General features: G+C 42.4%; 1 protein-coding gene across 3 annotated transcripts in view; it reads left to right on the forward strand.

The window, feature by feature from the left end:
* The window catches only part of abr (ABR activator of RhoGEF and GTPase), a 138,914-nt gene that overhangs the window by 91,540 nt on the left and 25,129 nt on the right, over window positions 1-22,245 (forward strand). For all 3 annotated transcript variants that reach the window (XM_069146921.1, XM_069146922.1, XM_069146923.1), the window contains 2 exons: window positions 4,208-4,305; window positions 4,404-4,535. In XM_069146921.1, the coding sequence (XP_069003022.1) occupies window positions 4,208-4,305; window positions 4,404-4,535 (230 nt within the window). The remainder of the gene's footprint in view (window positions 1-4,207; window positions 4,306-4,403; window positions 4,536-22,245) is intronic.

Consider the following 22,245-nt stretch of genomic DNA (forward strand, 5'->3'; position numbering starts at 1 on the left):
AGCAGATTCAACATCTTCAACAATAGCCTCTTTTTTGCTCCTTTCTCCGATTAAAAAAATTCGCATAAGCATGTAATGGAAGATCTTATTGGAGCTGTTATTTATGTCACAACAATCTCCTCCCGTGGGAAAGGGCTTTAAAATTCAGCCCAGGGCGAAGTTAGTCAAACTGGGTCACAGAGGAAGAAGCTGAGAGTCGAGCATCTCCCTAAAACTCTGTTAGAGAAAAAACTGTGGAAATCATGACCCAATAGAAACATGCCATGTCACTTTATTCTTCATGTATTAATGTGGATGTGTGAGTGACAGCGAACGTGCATTATTCCTCCTATATAACAGTTACAGTGCTGTGAAACTGCAGTTGCCTCTGCTACACAGGAACAGTGTGTAAAGATCCAGATCCAGATTACATTACATTTAATTTAGCTGACGCTTTTATCCAAAGCAAAAAAGAAAAAAGAGCAAATGCTAAGATGCTAGCTGAAACCCAACTGTTAGCTGAACACGATCCTGGTACCTTAAAATTGATCATTTAATAATTTAGTCGCCATAACGACACTAAAAGTCACTATTAGGTGTTTAGGAATCACAATATTATCCTTCGGTGAGCTAGTTGGTTTTGAAGACAATAGATGCAATAGATGACAAGACACCGTTCAAACTGAGAGAAACCTACATCTGTTACCAAAACAGACGTGAACAGTTTCTACACAACAAAAGAAAGTTACGATTTCTGCAGTAGCAGGGTTTTTTATGCTTGTCACTCGCCACTGTTCCCATACAAATTTAAAGCAAAGCGAAGCAAAGTGAACATGTTACAGTGTTCACTGTAATCCAACCCAGCCATGGCTGCATGTATTCTCATGCATTGTCTGCCCTGCTTTTATTAGTTTCTCCTTGTGGATGAAAACAGATTTTGCCTGTTCCCTGTTTATTTAGTTTGTTCCCTAAACTTTTTTTTTTTTCTTTTCTCCTTAAGCCTTCTAGCAAAAAAGAAAAAGATGGTGGCTGCGAACTGTAACTGCACAGACTCGGATTAGTTTAACTGATTATCACTTGTCTCCTAATTCTGTGAACCCACAGTTTGACCCAGCATTGGGCACGGCCCCGGGCAAAGATTAGCCTCCTGTATAAGAACACACACACACACACACACACCACCAGGACTGCAGTCCTCGGCTAATTGAGATGGAAAAGGATGGTATTTATTAACCCCTGCATTTAGGGGTCAGAGACCCCATGCTGACCGATTTATCCCCCTCATACTCAGAGCCTGATGGTGACTTGCCAGGAAAATGAAAACTCATGGAGTTCCAGGCCTCTTTTTTTTTGTCTGTCCTACTTCTCAAAGCCCTCCTGGATCGACTGCGAGGACACAAAAAGACCTCTCTAAATATCCTCTCTCTGGCCTTGTTTGGATTTTAGGTCTGGGCACATAAACCCATTTCAGATGGCGAGGAAATCAACTTCCAGAGAAAACTGAGAGCTGCTCAGGAATATGAATACACTCTCCTCTTCTCCCCAGTCAGATGGAAAAGAGAGGATTAAATCACATTAGTGTCTCAAACACATTCCCTCTCTTGGTTTTTTTTCTAAATTCACGACAACCAACAGCTGTTTATTGTTGTCATAAAGAAGTGCTTCAGTTTTTACAAGCTAACTCTTCACTGAGACACTCTGATATGGACTTTATGTATTTTCAAGAAGGCGGATGTCAAACCAGAGGTGAAGGCCATGAGCTGTTATGCTTCCGTATGAAGCAGGAAGCATACAATAACTGCTTCACTTTCTAAATAACCCCCAGATGGTCACTTCACTGAACTTCCCTCATACCGCCATCGCTAATCTCTTCCTCATTGGGACTAATTATGCCCGAACCTTTCAGGATGCTGAGAAAACAAACAGAGAAGGACTGGAACCAGATGTAATGCCACCAGACTGTATAGTCCTCTTAGTTATATGAATGCATGTGTGAATGGCCCTGTTCCAAATGACATATTTCTCTTAGTAGTCCTCTTATATGTTAGCACTCTTACTTGTGGAGTAGTTAAATGTTGACAGGGTTGTGTTGTCTCGAATCGCACACTGCCGGTTTGTACTTACCGAAAATAACTGCAGCATTTGAATGCATCACTCACCAACATATCTGCAGCTTTAATCATTTGACCCAGAAATTAATGTGTTTTCATGCCGTGTGGTTAACACACTCAATAAACACACGATTCCTCTGAGCAGCGTGGTGGTACTTAGTGAAAAATAGGCACTTTTGTAAAGTGTTCTGCGACGGCTGCAGCTCCATTAGATTCCTTCATTTAAAAGTCATTACAATGGTGGTTCCTCCCTCTCCTCCACGTAGCCAAGATGGTGACTGTTCAGTGTAAAAAGGGTCCAGTTTTTTGTAATTAGTTTTTGGACGTTTTGAGTGCACCAACCGGGTACTTGTAGTGCACTGCATGTTTCCATACTCCGTCAGTGTGAACGCACGTATCCACTCAAAATAGTGAGTCTAAGTATGTAAGTAGGGCAGTTGAGACACATCAAATGTTTGCTCCAGTCAGTCATAGCTCACTTCGGTAATACACCCGTCAGTCCACTGGAGGGTACCGGATACTGTTACTTAAGGAAAAATTTAAATTTTACTCCAAATCCTGATCTTTTCCTAGATCAGTTGTCTTGGTGCTAAAACCTCAGGCTCCTTATTTTTCACGCCTGGACGAGGCGAAGCGTGACACTGACACAGTATTACACACCATGGCGTGATACTGGGTTGTATGTTTGGTATCTCTCCTTTAATTCTAGTGATGATGATGATGATAATGATAATGATAATATTGATGCATTAGTCTTTGTCAAGTGAGTATTTGTACGTATGTGAGATTCAACCAGCCACTCACGGCTCCCGATCCTCGTGACTGTCCTAGTGAAAAGTCGAACCACACGGCCATCCATCATGCTGTCAGATGGAGGTCAACCGGAGGGATCCGGTCCGAGGACGCACTACAGACGGTAGTGCGGTCTGCAGGAATGACTTCAGCGCCATTTAAAGAAACACATTAACAGACTTATTTGCTCCGTGTAAGAGGCGAGCTTGAGACAATCCCTGCGGAGCGACGGCTGTGGTGTGAGGATGTTAAAAGAGTGTGTGTATGTGTGTGTGTGTGTGTGTGTGTGTGTGTGTGTGTGTGTGTGTGTGTGGAGGGGGGGAGGGGATGGTGTTGCTGATTGTGCACAACGAAATAAGATTGATGTCTGTGAGCTGACAAACTAACGTATTGACAAATGGAGGAGCGGTTTCACTTCACTCTCTCACTGCCATATTGAAAAAAAATATTATTCTTTGATTTTTTTTTTTTTTTTTTTTTTTTGCTTTAAATGGATTTAGTTTCAATGATACACTGTTTATATTTATATTCTTCTCGTATGATGGTGGCTGCTGCTGAACTTTGATATTCATATGGTGACAGTAACAATGAAATGTTGCATTCAGCACCACTAACTCCAGCCTCACTGTTTACAGCTTCTTAATATTCAGTCCTCTAAACTGAATATCTTTGGATATTTGGCTGTTGCTTGGAGAATACGACATTTTAAAATCATGACTAAGAGCTCTAGAAATAGCTTTCTTTGCTATTTACTGACTTTATTTTTAAGACCCAACAACTAATTTGTAGATTATTCAGAAATGAAAATAGCTGGTGGCAGCTGAACATGCATATCACTGACACTGAAACCTGACTGCAGTGTAGAGAGACTCCTTAACAAGAAATATTGTTAGTCTGTAAATAAAAAGAAATGATCTCCATGCAGTGACATCATCACCTATTAAAAGTCTGCTTTAAAGGCTCTGATTTTACTACAAGAGAAAAATGTAATTTAATAAAAATATGTTTTAATAAAACACTCTTTGACATTAATACGTTTTAGTTGTAGTTGTAGAGCTCATGCCGGGACTGAGGAGAGCCAGCAGAGTCCTGCCTGAGGAGCTGAGGCTTCGCTCAGCCTCATAAGGGGGCAGCAACTCTGAAATGTAGCTGAGAGCTGAGCCTTCTCTTTTATACTCAATTATACAGATGCATCATGAGAGCTTTGAAGAAATCTAATAGTTTATTCTATGCATTTTAGTCCTCTAAAATGTTTCAGATTTCATTCGACCATCCAAGCTTACATCTTTATCTGACACACCTGTCTGCCTTCTGTTTCCTTTCAGATTTATACTGCACTCTTGAAGTGGACTCGTACGGATACTTTGTCAGCAAGGCCAAGACCCGAGTCTTCAGAGACACCACGGAGCCTCAGTGGAACGAAGTCAGTCACCGAGGCGTCGTCTTCTTTCACAACACACCGTTTTGTTCTTCTATGTTAAGGCAGATATTTGATTTTCCCTTTGTTGTGTCGTCGTTCAGGAGTTTGAGATCGAGCTGGAGGGCTCCCAGTACCTGCGGATCTTGTGCTACGAGAAGTGTTACGACAAAAGCATGCTCAACAAGGACGACAACGAGATCGTGGACAAGATCATGGGCAAAGGGCAGGTCCAGGTAAGGCCGTCATATAAATAGACCACGTACACAAAGAGGGACGTCTGTGTCCTCTCGGGGAGATTTTCCAACATGTGACTCATTTTAATTAGCTGTCTAGCCTCTCCACACAATGGGGCGGTTTTGTCGCAGTGGCCTCTAATGATGCTGGTTGGATTAATAGTCTGAAGGAGAGTTTATTTAAGGGGGGTTTCCCCTGTCTTGTTGTGAGAAATCTTTCTATAAAACTCCCCTTTCAGCGTCTTGTTAACTAGATCCTGTCTACACAGTGGAATATGTGGTTTCTTGGTATTGAGGCGAAATGCTGCTCATTGTTCAAGTTTTGCAGAACAGCCTGCGGAGGTGTCACGTTTCCATTTTTCCAGAACTTCTCTGTTTGGTCAAGTGACGCTTGACTCCTGTCAGCTTCCTGCAATTCAGTCAAATTGCTGCGGCTGCAGTTTCTTCTCCTGCTGCCCTGCAATCGATAGAGCTTCACATCAGGAATTTGGGTCAACTCTGAGGGGTTTTTCATGCTCTTATCATCAATTTATGTCCTCATATTTTTCTCAAGTGGCCCATGTCGGTGCCAGAGGTGAGCTTGTAGCAGCTTATTTCTGAACCTGCTGCTGATACGCTCCAAACTTAACAGAAGATATAAATCAGCATTTCCAGATTTGTTTATGGCTGCAGCACATAGCGTAACATTTGTGGTACCAGTGATAAGTTGCAGTGGGAATACAAATCTCCTGTCTTTGATATCAAGAAAGTGGGACACGCATGAATCACATCTATAATGTTGTATTTTAAAGGACAGGCTGCATCTCAAAAACATCTTATAAATCTTCTGTTCTTCAGTGTTGCTTTTACTCCGACCCAAGTTTCCTGATGTTTATCTTTCAAACAGGCTTTGAATGGGAAAAGAAATTAAAACGCCCACGACATGTTTGTTGTAACATTTCCTGTTTGTCACCACCACTTTCCATGCTGTTCTTATTCAGTTTGATGATTTGTGTCCTCCAGTGTTGCTTTTGATTTCCTCTGGAAAGCAATGGATGAGGGAGCAGCACATACGCATCTTTATATGGCATCATGTGTCGCATCATCAGCTTGACTCTTTCTTAAAAACAAATTAAATATGTCAATTAAAATCTTAATCATAACTGTTGGTAGTCTTTTCCCGGCTATCAATAGTTAAACTTACAAGGAGAGCCCGGGTGATACTGGATGTCCCGGGCCTATACTGATATTAGGAAGTAAGAAAACAAAATCGTCCGATATCGATATATCAGTCTGATATTCTTTAATGCAAATATTTTTTTTTAATGATCCTTTTGATGCTTGTGACAGACAAATGTAATGGATGTAATGTTTTCTACATTCAGTTCTGTAAAAACAAATTCACATCGATGCATATCAGCCAACATTTATACTCATACCGATTACCGATATAGGTGCGCTAGGCCAATTTATCAACCGGACAAAATATTAGTCGGGCTCAACTTTAAGACTGAAACCTCGACGGGTTTATCAACTTTAGATCAGAGAAACCTCGAGTGGATGAAAAAATAATTGCGTGCATGCATGTAACTATGTGTGCAACCATTTGTTTCTGTGTGTGTAGAAAAAGGATAGTCCACGTTTTATTTCAGCAGTTCTTAGTGTAGTTGTCAGAGACAATATATTTTATTACCGGTTTAACTTCTGGTTTTCACACAGAACCACAAAGACAGTCGCATACTATTAAATCCCCTTTTCTTAGTTAAAAGGAACCATCTTATCATTTCAAAGGTGACAGAAAAAATGCATTCATCAATAATTCAGCATTGTGCCGTATCATGATATCGTGACAGTGGGACCCATCCTTACTGGTACGACTGCCTGTCACTGACAAATACTGCTGCTGCTGGGAACATCCACATCCAGCCAACATCAGCCAGAAGAAAACAAAAAAACCACAAATAAATACGCCAAATGTTCGCTGGCTCGCTGTGAGGGAAGAGGAGGGAAGAGGAGGGGAGAAACGGAGAATGGCATGTCCTCTTCCAGACTCTGACAGGGTGGGAATACTGTGCATATGTTCTATAGATGATGAAGTGTTGGTAGAGAAACTGTCAACACTTAATCGACAAAGGATCATCAGAGACATCACAGACGCTGGCAGAGCAGGGTTGTGCTTCAGAAACCCCAAAATATATCTTTCCAGTGCAGAAGTGACTTTGGCTGCTGATACTGTCAACATGAAGCAGTCCATAGTGGCCTATTAATATGTGATATATCGATATCTACACCATCTTCAGTCTGTAAATGACATGCGATCCGTGAACCTGGAAGATTTCTGTTCTGTCTGCTTGTGAATTGGTTTGAAGAGCTTTTTTTCTGTGACTGCAGGATGTTAATGAATGGTTCAGGACTTGTGTTTCATCACATTAAGCAGGCAGATGATATCATATGGATGCGGTAGCCAGAGTGCATTCCTGAAGAGACTTCCACTCGGACCTGAGCGGTTTGCCTTCAAGTGAAGCTGAGTTTTAGAAGGGGCCTTCAGTGTTTTGCTTCCCTCTCTGGAGACCCTCTGATTTATTTAACAAGCTTGTGGAATACTGACTGACCATAAATGGTCACATTGGGCTGGAAGTTTTCTTCTTTTTTTTTTACCCGCTGCTGTTACTTCACTTTGTTACTGATGAGAAAGTCGATCACCTCTGTCATCGGAAGATGTCGCAATGAGGGTCGTGGATTTTACTTTGATAGTGACCAAGGAAGCCTGTTGGAGTTGTGATAGAGTCTTTTCTGTGAGTGATAATATATCTTCATGGGAGGTGCGTACTGTGTCCGATGTACATGCACACACCTATGGACACAATGAAAGAAAAGCACAAGAGTAAAGCCCTCATGTTAGCTTGATTGAGTCGCTCGTCCACATTTATTTGCTGCCCTGCAGCCGACTGACGTCCCCGAGCAGATAACCTGTGACGTCACGTTGCTAATCCTCCATTAAATGGCAACAGAGTCGGGGTTACTCTCCTCTTGTCTCTCAAACCGGCAACACAAATGGATTCTTAAACGTCTCTGAGAAGTCGGTTTGGTAAATTGATCCGCATCAGCTCAAGAGCAAAGCGCTGCCTCCAGTGTGAGATGTTTTCGGCATGTTGTCACTTATATTTTTGCTTTGTATCCATTGATTGTCTTCAGGTTAAGCAAACTCGATGAGGCTATTTTTACTGTCAAACAGTGACACTAGATTTAAGCTGCAGTAGTGAGATGTATGTTTTTTTTCAGGTTTTCTGAGTTCCTGGTATTCTTCCATCGCTGAGATTCCTCACAAACCTCTAGCTGCCAGGATTGTGCTCAGTCTTGCTAGAACAGGACACCGTGTCCTGAACTGCTGATGAGTGGAAAGTGCAAACACTCTCCAGGTATTTAATCTGGCCTCTGCCTCTCACGCTCTGTAAGTTCTCCCGGGTGACCCTTATGTGTCGGCTGTATAGCTTGCGGTACTTGTCTTCAGAGGACCGGTTATGTAACTGTTTACAGCCGCGGCGCTGTGTGTAGCAGAGATGCATCATCTCACCCAACTCCGGCAATGCTTTCATCTGGTGATCCGGCCCTCGTGTACCCCGTCCCGGCCTCCCCCGGGGCGCACCATTTCTTCTCTTATCAGGGGGAGAAGTTGTTGTCTTTCATCCACCCACCAGTAGTCATTTAGCCGGTCGCACCGTTGAGGAAACGGGATCACTCTGCAGGTGATGAGTTTCTCAGGGCTCCAGTTTGACATGTCTGGTTGTTTTTCACAGGGCAGAGGTTTTCAAAGTGTGAGGTGAAAGGGACAGGTGCTTTAAAAACGACAGGAAGTTGGATCGTCTGTAAAGCCGGTCAGCCGTCAGTGTTAGCAGAGGATGTGACACGCAGCTCACTGAGGCCATTAAAGTACCTTCAAATACATTTTCTGTAACTGCTGACCAAATACATTTGAACACACAGACATGATTTAAAGATAGTTTGGATTTAGTGTGACTTACATTCCTCGTCATTAAACCCTACATTTCTCCATCGCAAATTAGCATCTGAAGTCACAGTTGTTTCAGTTTTGTCTAAAAGAGCCTCGGAGTCTCCCTGTTTTAGAGTGATCCACACAGACAGTCACTTCAGTTAGTGATTCCCAAACTGTGGAGCGCAAAGTTCTACCTGGTGGTACAAAGCAATTGGCCTTTCATTTTATTTAATCATAACAAGGGCAGAGTGCCGAACTTCAATACTTTTATGGCACCAGCTGAAATGGTTCGGTGGTATTTATAATCAAAAAAAGCCTTTTCCTTCAACACCAAATACCTACACACTTTTTACCACATTACAGTGACTCTCATTGGTGTCAGTGAGCCACAGCAATTAATATATGAAGCCTCTACTGACTTTCAAATCCTTCAGTTTCAACTTATGTAGCTTTAATCTTCCATCAGAACTTATTTCACAGTTTTTAAACAAATTTCTGGACGTAAAACTGTCTGAGTTGTGAGCGCTGCAGTAACAGGAGGTTTCTCTCTGTGCAGCCAGCAAACTAGCATCTACTGATGGCATGTGAGACAGCAGAGGAACATCTGTAAATTGTCGTGTCTCGAGATAAGTTGCATGTGCGGAGTTTAGGGGACATCTGTTCCAGTAATTGTGGGTACAGAAAACTACCTGGTTACACTCTCCTCCAAAACACATGGAAACCAGTTATACTGTAATGTGTGATGTCATTTTCATTTTTCTTAAAATACATCAAAATAAAAAACAGTTGTTTCATTTAAATATTTCAGATAATAAAACTTAAATACTAACGTTAGCTGGACACAGTTTCAGACTACACAGTCGAGAGAGAGATGCCAGCTGCAAACAGATGCTGCATTTGAGTGATTTTTGTGAGTCCTCTGATTATTAAATGTTTTCTTTTGAACCAGCAGCCTTCTGTTGTTGTCATTTAGCCTTTCTGAGGATATTGCATGGTAAAATCAGTGGATTTTATTTGATAAAATAAACATGCATGTCTCTGTCTAAAGTGGTACTTTTAGGTCGGTACATCGTGCGACATGGTCTGAAAAGTTTGGGAATGTCTGACTTCAGAGGTCACCGCCTGACTTCAGAGGTCACCGCCCGACTTCAGAGGTCACCGCCCACATCACCACACTGTGCTGTACTGACGGTCCTCCTCACAGTGTTCTGTCTGCAGAGGGGTTGCATGTTCTCCTCGCTGTCCTGTCCTCTACATATAGATCTTATTATTGCTCAAGAGCCATGTAAAATATATCTGGTAATGTCCCAGCAGAGGGACACCGCCTCAGCTCCTTCCAATCCACTTCCTCCCATCATACCACAGAGTCCCGCTGCTTGGCGCTGGCGCTTGCGTTTATTGGTTTGTACTCCAGGTTGAGCCTCACTGTTACCGGTCCTCAGTGCGTTGTAACCCGATCATCCTGAACAGCTTCCCAGAGATAATGGGAGCCAGAGAAGTTGGGCATTAGGTGCAAAAAAGAGAAAGAGGTGACGAAGTTGTTTGTTCCTGGCAGCTCTTCGCTTCTTTGAAGCCGAGGAGCTGCAGAGGGGTGCACGCATTAGCCCGCCGTTCCTGTAAAGCTGCGGGTGCTGAGGGGTTGTAAAGTTTGAGGCGAGCGTCTACGTGCACTCTCATTCCCACTTAAGAGCTCTCTCCTCTACACCAAGCATTAGATGCAAAGTTTGACATTTACATGCGATGTGAAGGGTTTTATTGGTGAAAGTGGCATTGTTTGGGATATTGGCGGGCAGGCGCTCCATCTGGGGAATTAGCGGTGAAGCTTGTGGACCGGTGGCGCCAAGCCAGTGGAGAAAGTGCAGGCCTGGAGTTCTGATCTAATCTCTCAAGCACTGGATCATGCCAACATCAGGCTGCCATGAGAATGAATTACAGCCGAGTGAGAGCATGTAGAAATATGTACACTATGTACAAACAGTGAAGAGAATTTTAAGAGAAGAACAGTGAAAATATTTTATGGGTAAATGCAGGAAATTAGAAAACAAAACAAAACAAAATTAAAAAGTCATCACAGATTTTACAGATTCTTCTGAGAAGAAGACAATTTCCTGATTCTGTTGTTTGAAAGAATATTATTAACACTCATGGGAACAAAATTTGTTTTTTCTTTCCTTTGTTTTTTTTATGGAAATTGTGCCTGGGACTTCCAGATATTTCTTTATTTTTTATTATTTTTCGTGGATGTAATTTCTGTTAAAAAAAAAAAAAAATCTTCCCTGCGGGGCATGCAGGGTGGTGGTATTTCATGCAGTGTTTGTTTTGAACATGGAGCTCTGGTTTTAATGAGGGTGTGTGTGTCTGTGTGTGTCCGTGCTCCAGTGTGTGAGTATTAATATAAATTAGTGTCTAATAGATGGTGTCATCTATTTCGTTTCTGCCCCCTGTCATTTGGGGGCTGTAATCTGTCATGTTTCCATCCTACACACACACACACACACACACACACACACACAGCGCTGTCAACAACACTAACAGATGGGACTCTACTGTGTGTGTTCAGCCCCCCTTGGGGACAAACCACACACTCCCATACACACACAACTGGGTGATGGGCTAATGCATTGTAAATGATATCAATAACTTCAGCCTGCTACATTACCTGGTGTTTATTAGCCTCCTTTGTCTGACTAGGTGTGTGTGTGTTGGGGTGGGGGTTGTATAGAGGGAGTGTGTGCACATTTATTCAGTAACAAAGACCGCTTATGTCTTCACAGCTCTTTCCCTCCTAAACTTATATCATTCTTGATGTTCTTTTTTTTCCACCTCTGCTTTTTAATGAGTCTCATCTCTTACAGTCTCTGCGTTTTTCAGCACATGGCACTTTTTATTTTTGATGAGTCCCAATTAAGCCGACTTCCTCATCCGACGATCCTTGATCAGTGGAGCTGATAGCAGCATTTTGATGGATTTTATTAATTTTTTTTCCCCTTGTCATCTTCCCACAAAGAAGCTTCTCCGTCACAGCCCTCACGTAGGCAGCCTTTGTTCCCACTTAAAACACTCCCTCCCTCCCACTCGGGACGTGCATGCCCTAAATAACTACATGCATTCTTAGATCATGCAAACGTGCCGATACCCAGGTTTTTTTTTCCGCTCTGGGAGTAGAATAGGAAAAGCCCCTGACCTGCCAAATCTAGTTTGTGTGACAGAATGAAGAAAAAACAGACACCATTGATCAACATTTTTCTTCCAGCTTGATGCTTTTGTTGGGTTTTTCTTGGATTTTGATGCTCGAGGCTGTTAGGAAGAAGCAAGAATAAGGAAGTCTAACATTGGCCTGTTCTGACCTGCAGACTGTTATATATCCTTTACAATTGGATGAAGGATTGAGATAAGCTTTAACATCAGTGTAACAGCCAACCATTCAGTCTGTGTAGTCTGCTCCATCATTGAACAATAACTGAGATCACGAGGTCAAGAGGAGAATCTTTATGATAGAAAATGAATATTCAAAGTCTCAAGTGACATCCAGGGAGGACATTTCCACTTAAAACCACTTGATTTCTTAGTGCTGAAGTCCTTTAACATCCTGGCTGCCAGTTGAAGCAAACAGTAAGCACATAAAGAACACCACAAGTTTAGACGCAGAAACTTTCCACGTGTTGTTGCTTTCAAACCGCAGCAAAAAGAAGGTTTCGTATGTTGTGTTGAACTTGTTTTGATGCCTTGTTGTTTATATCTGTGTATGTACCAGAATAGAATGAGCGAGATTAGCTACCTTGAAACAAATATCTTATATATGATGCAGGTGTTGTCAGAGAGAGCTTCTCTGACAGAGTTTAAAGTTTTCTCTTTGAAAGACTTCACAATAAAGATGGGAAGTAGGAACAGATTTATGGCGGCGACGTGGTGCTTTGAGCTACATGCCAGCATATTGTGACATCCTCACCATTATAATCTATGCTAACATGCTAATATTTGGAGAGGAGCTGGTGCTACTTTACGTCGAAAGCAGTCAGTTGAAGTGGTTCGGGTATCTGATTGGTTGGTGACACCGGGGTTGACCCAGAACACACTGGATGGATTATATATCTCATCTGGTCTTGTAACGCCTCGAGATCCGCCAGGAGGAGCTGGAACATGTTGCTGGGGAGAAAGAGGTCTGGGTTAACTGACTCGACCTGCTGCTACCGCGACCCGACCCCGGATGAGTGGAAGAAAATGGATGGATAATGTTGTTTGTACCAACGTGCTAAACTGGGATTGTATTTGCTGATTAGCAGGAAAAACTAAGTACAAATGAAGCTGATGTGAATATAATGAGCTTTGTAAATAGAAAAACTAATAATTCAACCAATCGGTGGTGGATGAAAATATAAGCAATCACCAGAGTTAATACAATTCATCCTGAGGAGGACATGGATGTCTGAAACATGTCAATGAATGTCAAGCCATCAAATATTTTGGAAATATTTCATTCCAAACCAAAAATGTCATCCTCATGGTGGAGCTTGAGGAAAAAAACTGGATCACCAAAGTCTGATTCATCCTCTAGGAAACATGAGCGTCTGTACAAAACCTCATATTGATATTTGTAGAGATATGGACCAAAGTGGTGGAGCTCTGAGTGAGGCCAACAAACATTATGGATTTCAGCTTTGACAGTGATCATAAACATGTCATCTTGAATCTAAGCAGTTAGAAGTAAAGAGTTGTCAGAATTTGTTCAAATCTCAGCTGCTGGTTTCTGTACAAGTCGGAGGCGTTGGACAGAATTTAAATCAGCCAAGGATTCAGATTGAACTATCAACCATGTAGGAAGAGCAAAGCTGCAGTTATTGGATGACGGAGGAACTTGTGCAGGAACAAAGTGACAATGTAAAAAGGCCTCTGAAAGGCCGGGGGGGTCTCTGAGGACCTCCTTCACATTGCTCTCTGTCTCTTTCTCCTTCTCACCTCCGTTTGTCCCTCCGTCCTTTTCTTTTTGGCTCCAGAAAGTACAAACACTCTTGTAACGAAACCCCGAAATGTCGAGGGCAAGCCGGCTTGGTAATTGGTCCTCATTATGACATTACATAAGCTTTCAGGAAAGTATAAGGGATTGCCAACAGATGTATGACTTCCTACCATGAGCTGTGCATGTGCAGCACATGTGGCGAACGCGGCCGGAGAGACAGACGAACAGAGCGAGATGGAGGAGGAGAATAGGAACGAGAGCCCCAGATGGTGGCCAATTATGCGATGCTGGGAGTTAAAGTGAGAACAAAGGAGCTCATCACAGCCGGAGAAATGAAATGCTCTCCAGAGGGACACTGTGAAGCTCTCCGTGCAGTTACTACTGCCCCCTTTGTCTATCAGTAGAGGCCGGGTTCAGAAATAATTGGAAACAGTCTGAAGGGGAGGAGGGTGAGACGATACAAAGAGTGTCATATTTGAACAAAGTGGTTGTCGAAGCTGCGTCCAGATAAAATCGTCAGAGGGACGAGAGCCTCTTAGTCGAGCCGTAAGAGCTGGAGTTTTTTTGTTTTGTGGCCAAACAGGATCAGTTAACGTGGCTGTTATTAAAATGTCCCAGAGCTGCTCTCATTGTTTCAGCTGCTAAGCAACATTGAGACTTAAAGAGAAGATGGAGACTAGAGCAGAAAGAGAAGCGGGAAGTGGTCATTAATGATGACAAGTAGAGTTTAATTAACACCCAGACCTCTCGCAGTCTTGGTGACCGTGCTTTAAATCAGCTTTTATCCAGTTTGCTCGAGACTGCTGCGAGCAAACCAATAAATGGTGACAGATATCAAAGAGAAATCATTCCTCTTTCTATGGTTTTTCTTGCTTTGTGTCCGGAGACATTCCAACAAATCTGGTATTCTGCTCTTCTTCTAATTCACATATAAAACACACATGCACACACACACACACACACACACACACACACGCACACACACACACACCCCTGGCTGTTCTCAAGCTGTGGAATTATAGACAACAGATGACATTTGGTGAGAAGAGAATCACCTTGTGTCATCACGGTCCCAGTCTGACTCAGAGGGATAAAGCTCATTTCATGCTCGGCTCTGTGAGGCTCCACGCTGTGGATCGTCAGGGGTTCAGCTCGGCTGTGGGTCTCTGAAGACCCTGTGTGCTCAACACACGAGCATCCTGTGTGTTAGTGTCTGCCCGGAGATGTGCCCTTTGTTTCTGTTTTTTTGATCCGTTACCAGGGTTTACCTGCTGTTTTATACTGGTATATACAACATTATGGAATTCATAAAATACTTAATATAATTTGGTATTAAATTGCATTCATAACCAGGTATTCATTAAGTGTAAGATAGAAAATAAGACTGCAGTTGTCTCCCCAAAACCATATATTCAGGTGACAAAGCTGTCGAGCAGCCATAGTATTTCTGACTCTGACCTCTGACCTATTGTCCATTAGGAGCCGAGAAGAAAGTCAGGTGATGTTACTTTAGCGCTACCGAGACTTGACCATAGATTGTATATAAAAGTGGACGTGTAGGTCCGTGTCTAAAAGATGAGGCCTAAAAAAAGGCTCTGGCTCCACAGACTCCCATTCAACCTCTCTTATGAAATAGTTACTAGTCAATACATTATTTCCACAAGTCATAATGGTGTCATTCACTGAAGTCACTCCTTCTTAGTTTTCAAGTCATGCATCTTAAAATATAAAGTACTTTTGGGGGCGTGTCTATTTGATTCGCAGGTCTGTGGTGCAGTCAGGTTTCCGCTACAGACGGGTGATCGAGTCAGATTCCAGCTCACTCCTCCCCAGTCCGTCCCAACATGGTCACTTCTGGCTCCAAAATAGCGAGATAGCGACGACCAAAATCTAAACACGACCCTTCAGAACAGAAGTTCACAAATCAGTGGGTGACGTCACCGCTGGTTGCTGCTTCGACCAGACCAGAGTTTATAGCCAACCGTCAGCGTTAGTGTCTTTTAACGATGGCTGCTGTTGTTCTGTAACTGTAACCTATTGAATTCATGACGACGCAGGTCCTCGAACCTTAAGAAAGTAGTCATTCGATCCCAAACCATGATGTCTCCTGTCGTCCCTTAAGCAGTTTGCTTGTGTGTTTAAACCCAACCGAAGCTTCACCAGACTAGCGGTAGATCAGCTCATACAGTATGTGTGTCTCTGGAGCGTTAGGGTCAAAGCATTATGTCTTGTTTGCTTAATTCATAAAATAGAGCATCAATCTGGGGTTTTATGAAGGGTTTCTGTATGTGTCTGGTTATTTCTTGGTCAGGCATAGTGACTTCCTGTAGTCTGTATGCTAATATATACTGTAACCAGCTGCTGTCTTATATTTAATACTTTAATACAATATATAAGTTAGAAACCAATTTCAACTTCCCCTCTGTTGTCCACACTGTCCTCCTTTGTCCTTGTTTGACTGGTGGGACAGCTCTACAGGGACACCCGTCACTGTCTGTGCCTTCTTTTCTTTCATAATCAGATTTCCCATCACTGGCAGCACCGAGTCTCCGACCACCAGATGCAACCCTGTTGTTTTTTTTTAATCCCTAAAACCCCAGTGAGACCAGAATACTTTCTCCCTTTTCCTCTTGTTGTTGTTGGCAGCCTTCCGGCCAATATTAAAGTAAATGGGCCTCGGAAACACAGTGTCCCAGCTCGGAGAGCCTGTTCTGGCTTTCAAGTGGCCAGTCAGGGGACCAGAGCTGTTCCTGCAGCAGTAGGATGTGATGGATATCCATCTGTGGCTGACATTTGCTGTGGGCTGCGTTTCGGAGCCCACACTACCCTGCATGGTGGAGCTGATGATCGGGTGGGACGGTTATGAAGCTGTAGAGTTTACTCAAATGCCACTTTGTTAAAATGCTTTCCTCTGTTGTTTGTTTGGACTTGATGATTGTACAGGAACTTCGATGCTTTCCACATGGCCAGAACTGGGAGATTGAGCAAGTATTTGCCCACTGTGTTTCTGCACTTCATTATGCAGGATGGCTGATCCTCACTGGGGCCTGTATGAGGTCTGGTTTCTTCTAAGAACTGGAGAGGACAGCGGTCTGCATCAGAAAAAAGTGGAATTATAAATATTGGCAGAAAGCTTTTTTTTGTCTTATGATGAATAGGAGTGGTATATTTCTGCGTTCATGCAGCTGGGAATTGGGACATTTCCCATCTTAGAACGTCCTACTTCCAAGTTGAGAGCGTTTAAAAACAGGCAACATGGCAGTCCCCAGAATATGTGCTTTATTTCAGAACACAGAAAAGGGACAAACAACCTCGTCATCTTGCATATAAAGCAGCACAGGGAAGGAATTCAGGAGGTCAACATTGTCTGTACACAACATTTCTACATGTTTTCATGTACTGCCATTTAACACAGCTAGAAAACTAGGTATGCTAGGCTAACCAAGTCAGGCTAATTCACCTTACTTTCTGAACAAATACATTTGTTCCTTTCACCACCAACACTGCCCTGTCTGCTAACGTCTGGCTACTTTTCTGAGCTTTCACAAACCATGTTCCCAGTTTGAGGTGTATTTTCCTACTTCCTAGTTGCTCATGAACACACCGTTACTCCAAAGTACTTCATAGTATCTCAAGGAGACTTGATTTAGTTTTGATTAGAACCTCAGTTTAGTTATTTCTTTAGATACATTCTTTTGTTTGGCCTCATGACAGGGAGGTCAAAGGTCAGCTTCATCTGTCAAATTGTATACTGTATGCAAAGCTTGTATCTTGGTTGAAAAAAAAAAAAAAGAAGGACAAGTGGGTACTTTTGTTGCAGAGTGATCTCTGTTCACCACACTTCCTGAGTCTGTACTGTACTCGAGTGTTAAAGGGGTTAAGACATCCTACTTTTCTGTTCTACAACCTCAATAGAAGCTTTGTAAAACGTCCATGATCCAATGAGTCTTTTTCTATCAATATTTAAGCAGATCAGATCTTAAACAAAGTGCGGTGGCTTTTTCCCACAAGAAACAACAGAAAACCAGTAAATCTCTTGAGCATCATGGTTTTGAAATCATCTACTTGTACTTTCCGCTCACATTCACATTTTATTTTTTCGTTGACATCCCTGTAGAAAATTCCAGTAATTTTTGAAAGATGAGCCTCACCCCTGCTGTCTTCCAAGAACAATGTGTGTGTGTGTGGTGTGTGTGGTGTGTGTGGTGTGTGTGGTGTGTGTGTGGTGTGTGTGTGGTGTGTGTGGTGTGTGTGTGGTGTGTGTGGTGTGTGTGTGTGTGTGTGTGTGTGTGTGTGTGTGTGTGTGTGTGTGTGTGTGTGTGTGTGTGTGTGTGTGTGTGTGTGTCCTTGCACTCGTTCCGAGGGTGCTGCTCGTCCTTGAGCCCCACAGTCTTCATTGAAGCACCTATATATCTGTGTACGCCTCAGTAAGCCGTCAGATCTGTCTTTTATACAGTCCACCTGGCCCCTGAAGCCCCCGTAGCTCTCACACTGCCAATGTCAGTGAGTAAAAACAGGGATGTGCTTCTGCTAGTTGCGCATTAGCGCCGGAAGAGTGCTTGTAGTTTCTAATAGGACAATTTGATGAGTTCTTCAACTTTCACAAATCTCTGGTTGATACCTGGTGTTCACCTCGCGTCTCCTCCGCATTATATGAAAATAAAACAGTAGCTCACTCTTAATCAGCAGCTGCAGGTAGTGCAGCCGTTATTTTTTAGTTACTGCATGCAGTTTTTGCATGCTAGAGTGTTGCAGAGGCATCTGCTCGGCTCTTGCAGTGATCTAACTGTGTTCATGAACCCCCAGCCGCAAACACACATACTGAATATGCCTGCGAGAGACAAATGAGTGGACATGAAATCTGCCGGCTGAGGAAGACACACCTATTAATAGTATTCTTCCCAGGCTTGTAGGGAGATTTAAAGTAGTACCTGAAAATAGTGCTTTTAGCCTTGAGCTTTTTCTAGACTTCGACCTTTAACCCTAATGTAAGCAGGAGATGATGCACAGTGGGAGGGATGTAGTTTATTACATCTCGGTTTACATCTGCACAGCACAGTTGGCCAACAGAAAACAAATTGCTCCAAGAGCTTGACAAATACTTACAAAACAAAATAAAAGTCTGATTTATAAGGTTTTAAGCCTGTGTTAGCTCAGTCTGTTTCCATTTTCAACGCAGTACAATTTCAATGATTTCTGGTCATTGAAAAGCACTTTGCGCATGCAGTGAACACTTTTGGAGGGCTTTTTCCTCATAAGGTGTCTGACTCAGTAGTTTCTGGTCATTGCTCAAGCCTCCATGCTTTTATGTGTTTTCTCTCTTCACATTTCAGCAAGCCCTCATGACCTTTCCATATTTCTTCCACTCCAATTATCCGAGTGAGACAAGGCTTCTCTTTGTTTGATGTACATTCACAAGAAATAGGGCAGTTAAAGGTCCCATGTTGTATGAATTCAGATTTCCTTTTCTCCTTTTAATTTAAAGCACGTCTAGGCTCAAGAAGAATACTGTGAAGGTGTCAAAACACTTGAAAAAAGCGCTCCCCGGAGAGAGACACAGCAATTGGTGTATTTAGCAAGCAATTTAAAGAGACAGACATAAAACAGGCTGTTCTTCTGTAGCTCCAGAGAGAAGCTTAAGACGGAGATTTAAACTATATCGAGGTGGTTTTTGGTGCTCAAAATCACCAAAAATATCTTATGGATATCTTATGGATATCAAGCTAATAAAACGCAAGAAAAGTGTAAAATACGGCACCTTTAATAAGAGGAGTACTGAGAGGACATCTGACTGGTTAATAATAACGTTTTAACTTCACACACAGATTCTACGTGCTGCAAACTACCAGCTTAAGTTTTCATAACTTCAGATATTGCAAAGGCTTCTAGTTGTTGTTGATCTCCCATGACATGATGCTGCTCATATGGCGGGACTGTGTGTTGTGCAAGGCGTTTGATCCTGCTTTATGACTTCCTGTCCCGAGGCGAGGGAGGGAGATCGGCTGTTTCCTGGTTGGGACTGTACAGACTTTAGGAACTCTGGTGCCGCTGTACTGATCACAGAAGCTCTTGTCAACTTGGTTTCTATCAGTAAGTATCAGGCGCCCCACCCTTTCCTGAAAATAACTAAAACTGAGGCTTTATTAAATCAGTTGTTGTGGTGTTAATGTTTGTACAGTCTGCGATGCATTTTCTTTTCCTCTGGCCTGGCTGACAGCTGGCCACTCCAACAGGTGTTTGTCTTCTCTCTTAGCAGATATCCAGACTCTCTAACGAGTTTAAATGATGTAAACAAGTAATGATGATGGTCATAGGGTGCTTTGACTTTTTCATTAACTTAATAACAAAGCTCTTTTTATAGGCTTCGTGACCTGACACCTCGGTCCTGGGCCCCTTTTTGCCACCATGAATGAGGCTATTGATGATGTAATTGTTTTCATGAGGACGTAGTGTTTCTAAAGTCCCTCTGGTCTCCCTGTGAGGATGTTTTGAACTTGTCAGCTGTGTAAAAGATGAGGTCATTACTGTTGCAGTGATCTAGTGTTTATGGCTGCACAAGATGGAGTTCTGGTTCTGCAAAGCAAGCCGACACCACATGTAACATGTCAGGAATCGAAGCACTTTTTTCACACCTTAAAGCTAACAGTCCTCAGAGAAGAACAGTGTAGCTCGGTCGTTAATTGTTAAACCTTTTCTCATGTTTATTCAGAGATTTACATATTCTCTTCAAAGTTTATTGGACTTGAATAAGGCACAATGTGAAAAGAGCCACCTGACTCCACTATGAAGTTGAAATGTACCACTTTAAAAACCTTGGAGAACAACAGTGTTCTCTGCAGCTCTCTGTGTTTCTCAGATGACAAGTGTTCTTTCTGCGTTGCTTCGCCTGAAGCAGCCTGTTGCATAGCCGGTGTGTCGTGCTGAATTCATGAGCAATCTTTAAAAAAAAAAAAAAAAAAAACTCCCTGGCAGAATAAAAAAAATGTGTTGATCCGGCGGGGGCGCCGGCTCGAGTGTGTACCTGTTCCCTCTGCTAGTGCTGCTTTCAAAGATCTGAGTGGGTGCTTATAACGGGAGGGCACCTCAAAAGTCTATTTCACAGAGTCACAAATTGTTTGAATTATGTAATGTGCGTTGTATAATAGCCGGCAGAGGGATGTGTAATGTCTGTGTGTTCCAGGATCTGCCGAGTAGTTGTTTGGGTTGATTGCATCTCTGCCTACTTGTATCTGTCCTCTCCCTGCAGTATAACCTGATGATGTGTCACTGAGCCAGCGTGAGGGAGGCAGCTCAGCTCTGGTTAGATAAAAGCCACCGGGATCCATCTTCACTAATCTTGCCACTGGCTGCTTAGTATCGATCATCGGTGGAAAACACTTGTTTAGTTTCTAATTTGTCTTCTTTATCTGTGACTTGGAAGGAGAAGTATTGAGTTTCAAAGCAGAGTAAAAGAAAAGAGGACTATGGGACACGTTTAGCTGCAGCCCGAGGTGCTTTTGTGAACCTGCTAACACGGTTACACAAAGACTGGTCATCATAACAACCCAATCAACTGGATATTTGTTGGGAGCGGAAGCTGGTGGATTCTCCATTGATTGACTAATTGATTTTCCTCTCACGTTGATGGCTTCTTCACCTGCTAATAAGGTTTTAACCCCAAATGATTTTTAAGGTCTATTTCTTTTCTTTTTTTTTTGTTTTACTGGTTATTGATGAAGAAAAGGTGGGAGGGGGGAGATGAGGTTTTCTGTGACAGAATAGCTGACCGGGTTTTATTGGATCAGAAAACATCGGTGCTTAAAATCTATATTTTGATGATGGGGGATTTCATGTCCTTCAATATGGTGTGTTCTCTGCTGTCGGCTTGTTTTTGAACCACTTCACACACATTTGTGCTGATTGTAATTTTGAGAAATAGCAGGCCAGCCCTTAATCATAATTATTGTGCTTAAATGACAGTTTTCTGAACAACGTTTGGATGAAATAACAATCTAATCTTATGATTGTCTTCAATATACCTACAATATGAGGACTAACCAGCTCTGCCTGGGGGACTAAGCCTCAGTGTTTTAATATTATATGATGTATGTGCATTCTCCGAAGAGAGATAATTGCGTAACTTTCAACGGTGCAGCTGATGCTGTGCACTGTGGCCCAGAAGCTGTCAGAGGCCCTATTAAGAATTTGCTTTGCTTTAGTCTCAAAAGTTACCAAGGAAGAAGGTATGCTGGGAAATGCTAATTGGTGATGACCTTGCTGTATGTCATTTGTGATAATTTGTGACAATTAAGGGGCCAAGAAGAAGAGCCCAAGAAAAACAATTGCAGGGACAATCGCAAGTCTGTTGTGCTGTAGAATAATAATATTAATTATAAACTTGATTTGTATAGCATTTTTTCGAAACACCATTACAAAGAGATTTACAGGGTGCAATAAGATAGTTTACACAATCAAGATATAATCAATTCAATTCAGGTTAAATTTTATCTAACTATATCAAATCACAACACAAGTCATCTCAAAGCAGTAACTGAAAAATAACGGCTGCACTACCTCCAGTTACTGATTAAGAGTGAGCTACTGTTTCATTTTCATATGGTGCGGCGGAGACGCGAGGTGAACACCAGGTATCAACCAGAGATTTGTGAAAGTTGAAGAACTCATCAAATTGTCCTATTAGAAACAACAAGCACTCTTCCGGCGCTAATGTGCAACTAGCAGAAGCACATCCCTGTTTTTACTCACTGACATTGGCAGTGTGAGAGCTACGGGGGCTTCAG

Source organism: Embiotoca jacksoni, unplaced genomic scaffold, assembly GCF_022577435.1.
Source record: "Embiotoca jacksoni isolate LCO1_2020_lvr unplaced genomic scaffold, fEmbJac1.0.p SCAF_13, whole genome shotgun sequence".
NCBI lineage: Eukaryota > Metazoa > Chordata > Actinopteri > Embiotocidae > Embiotoca > Embiotoca jacksoni.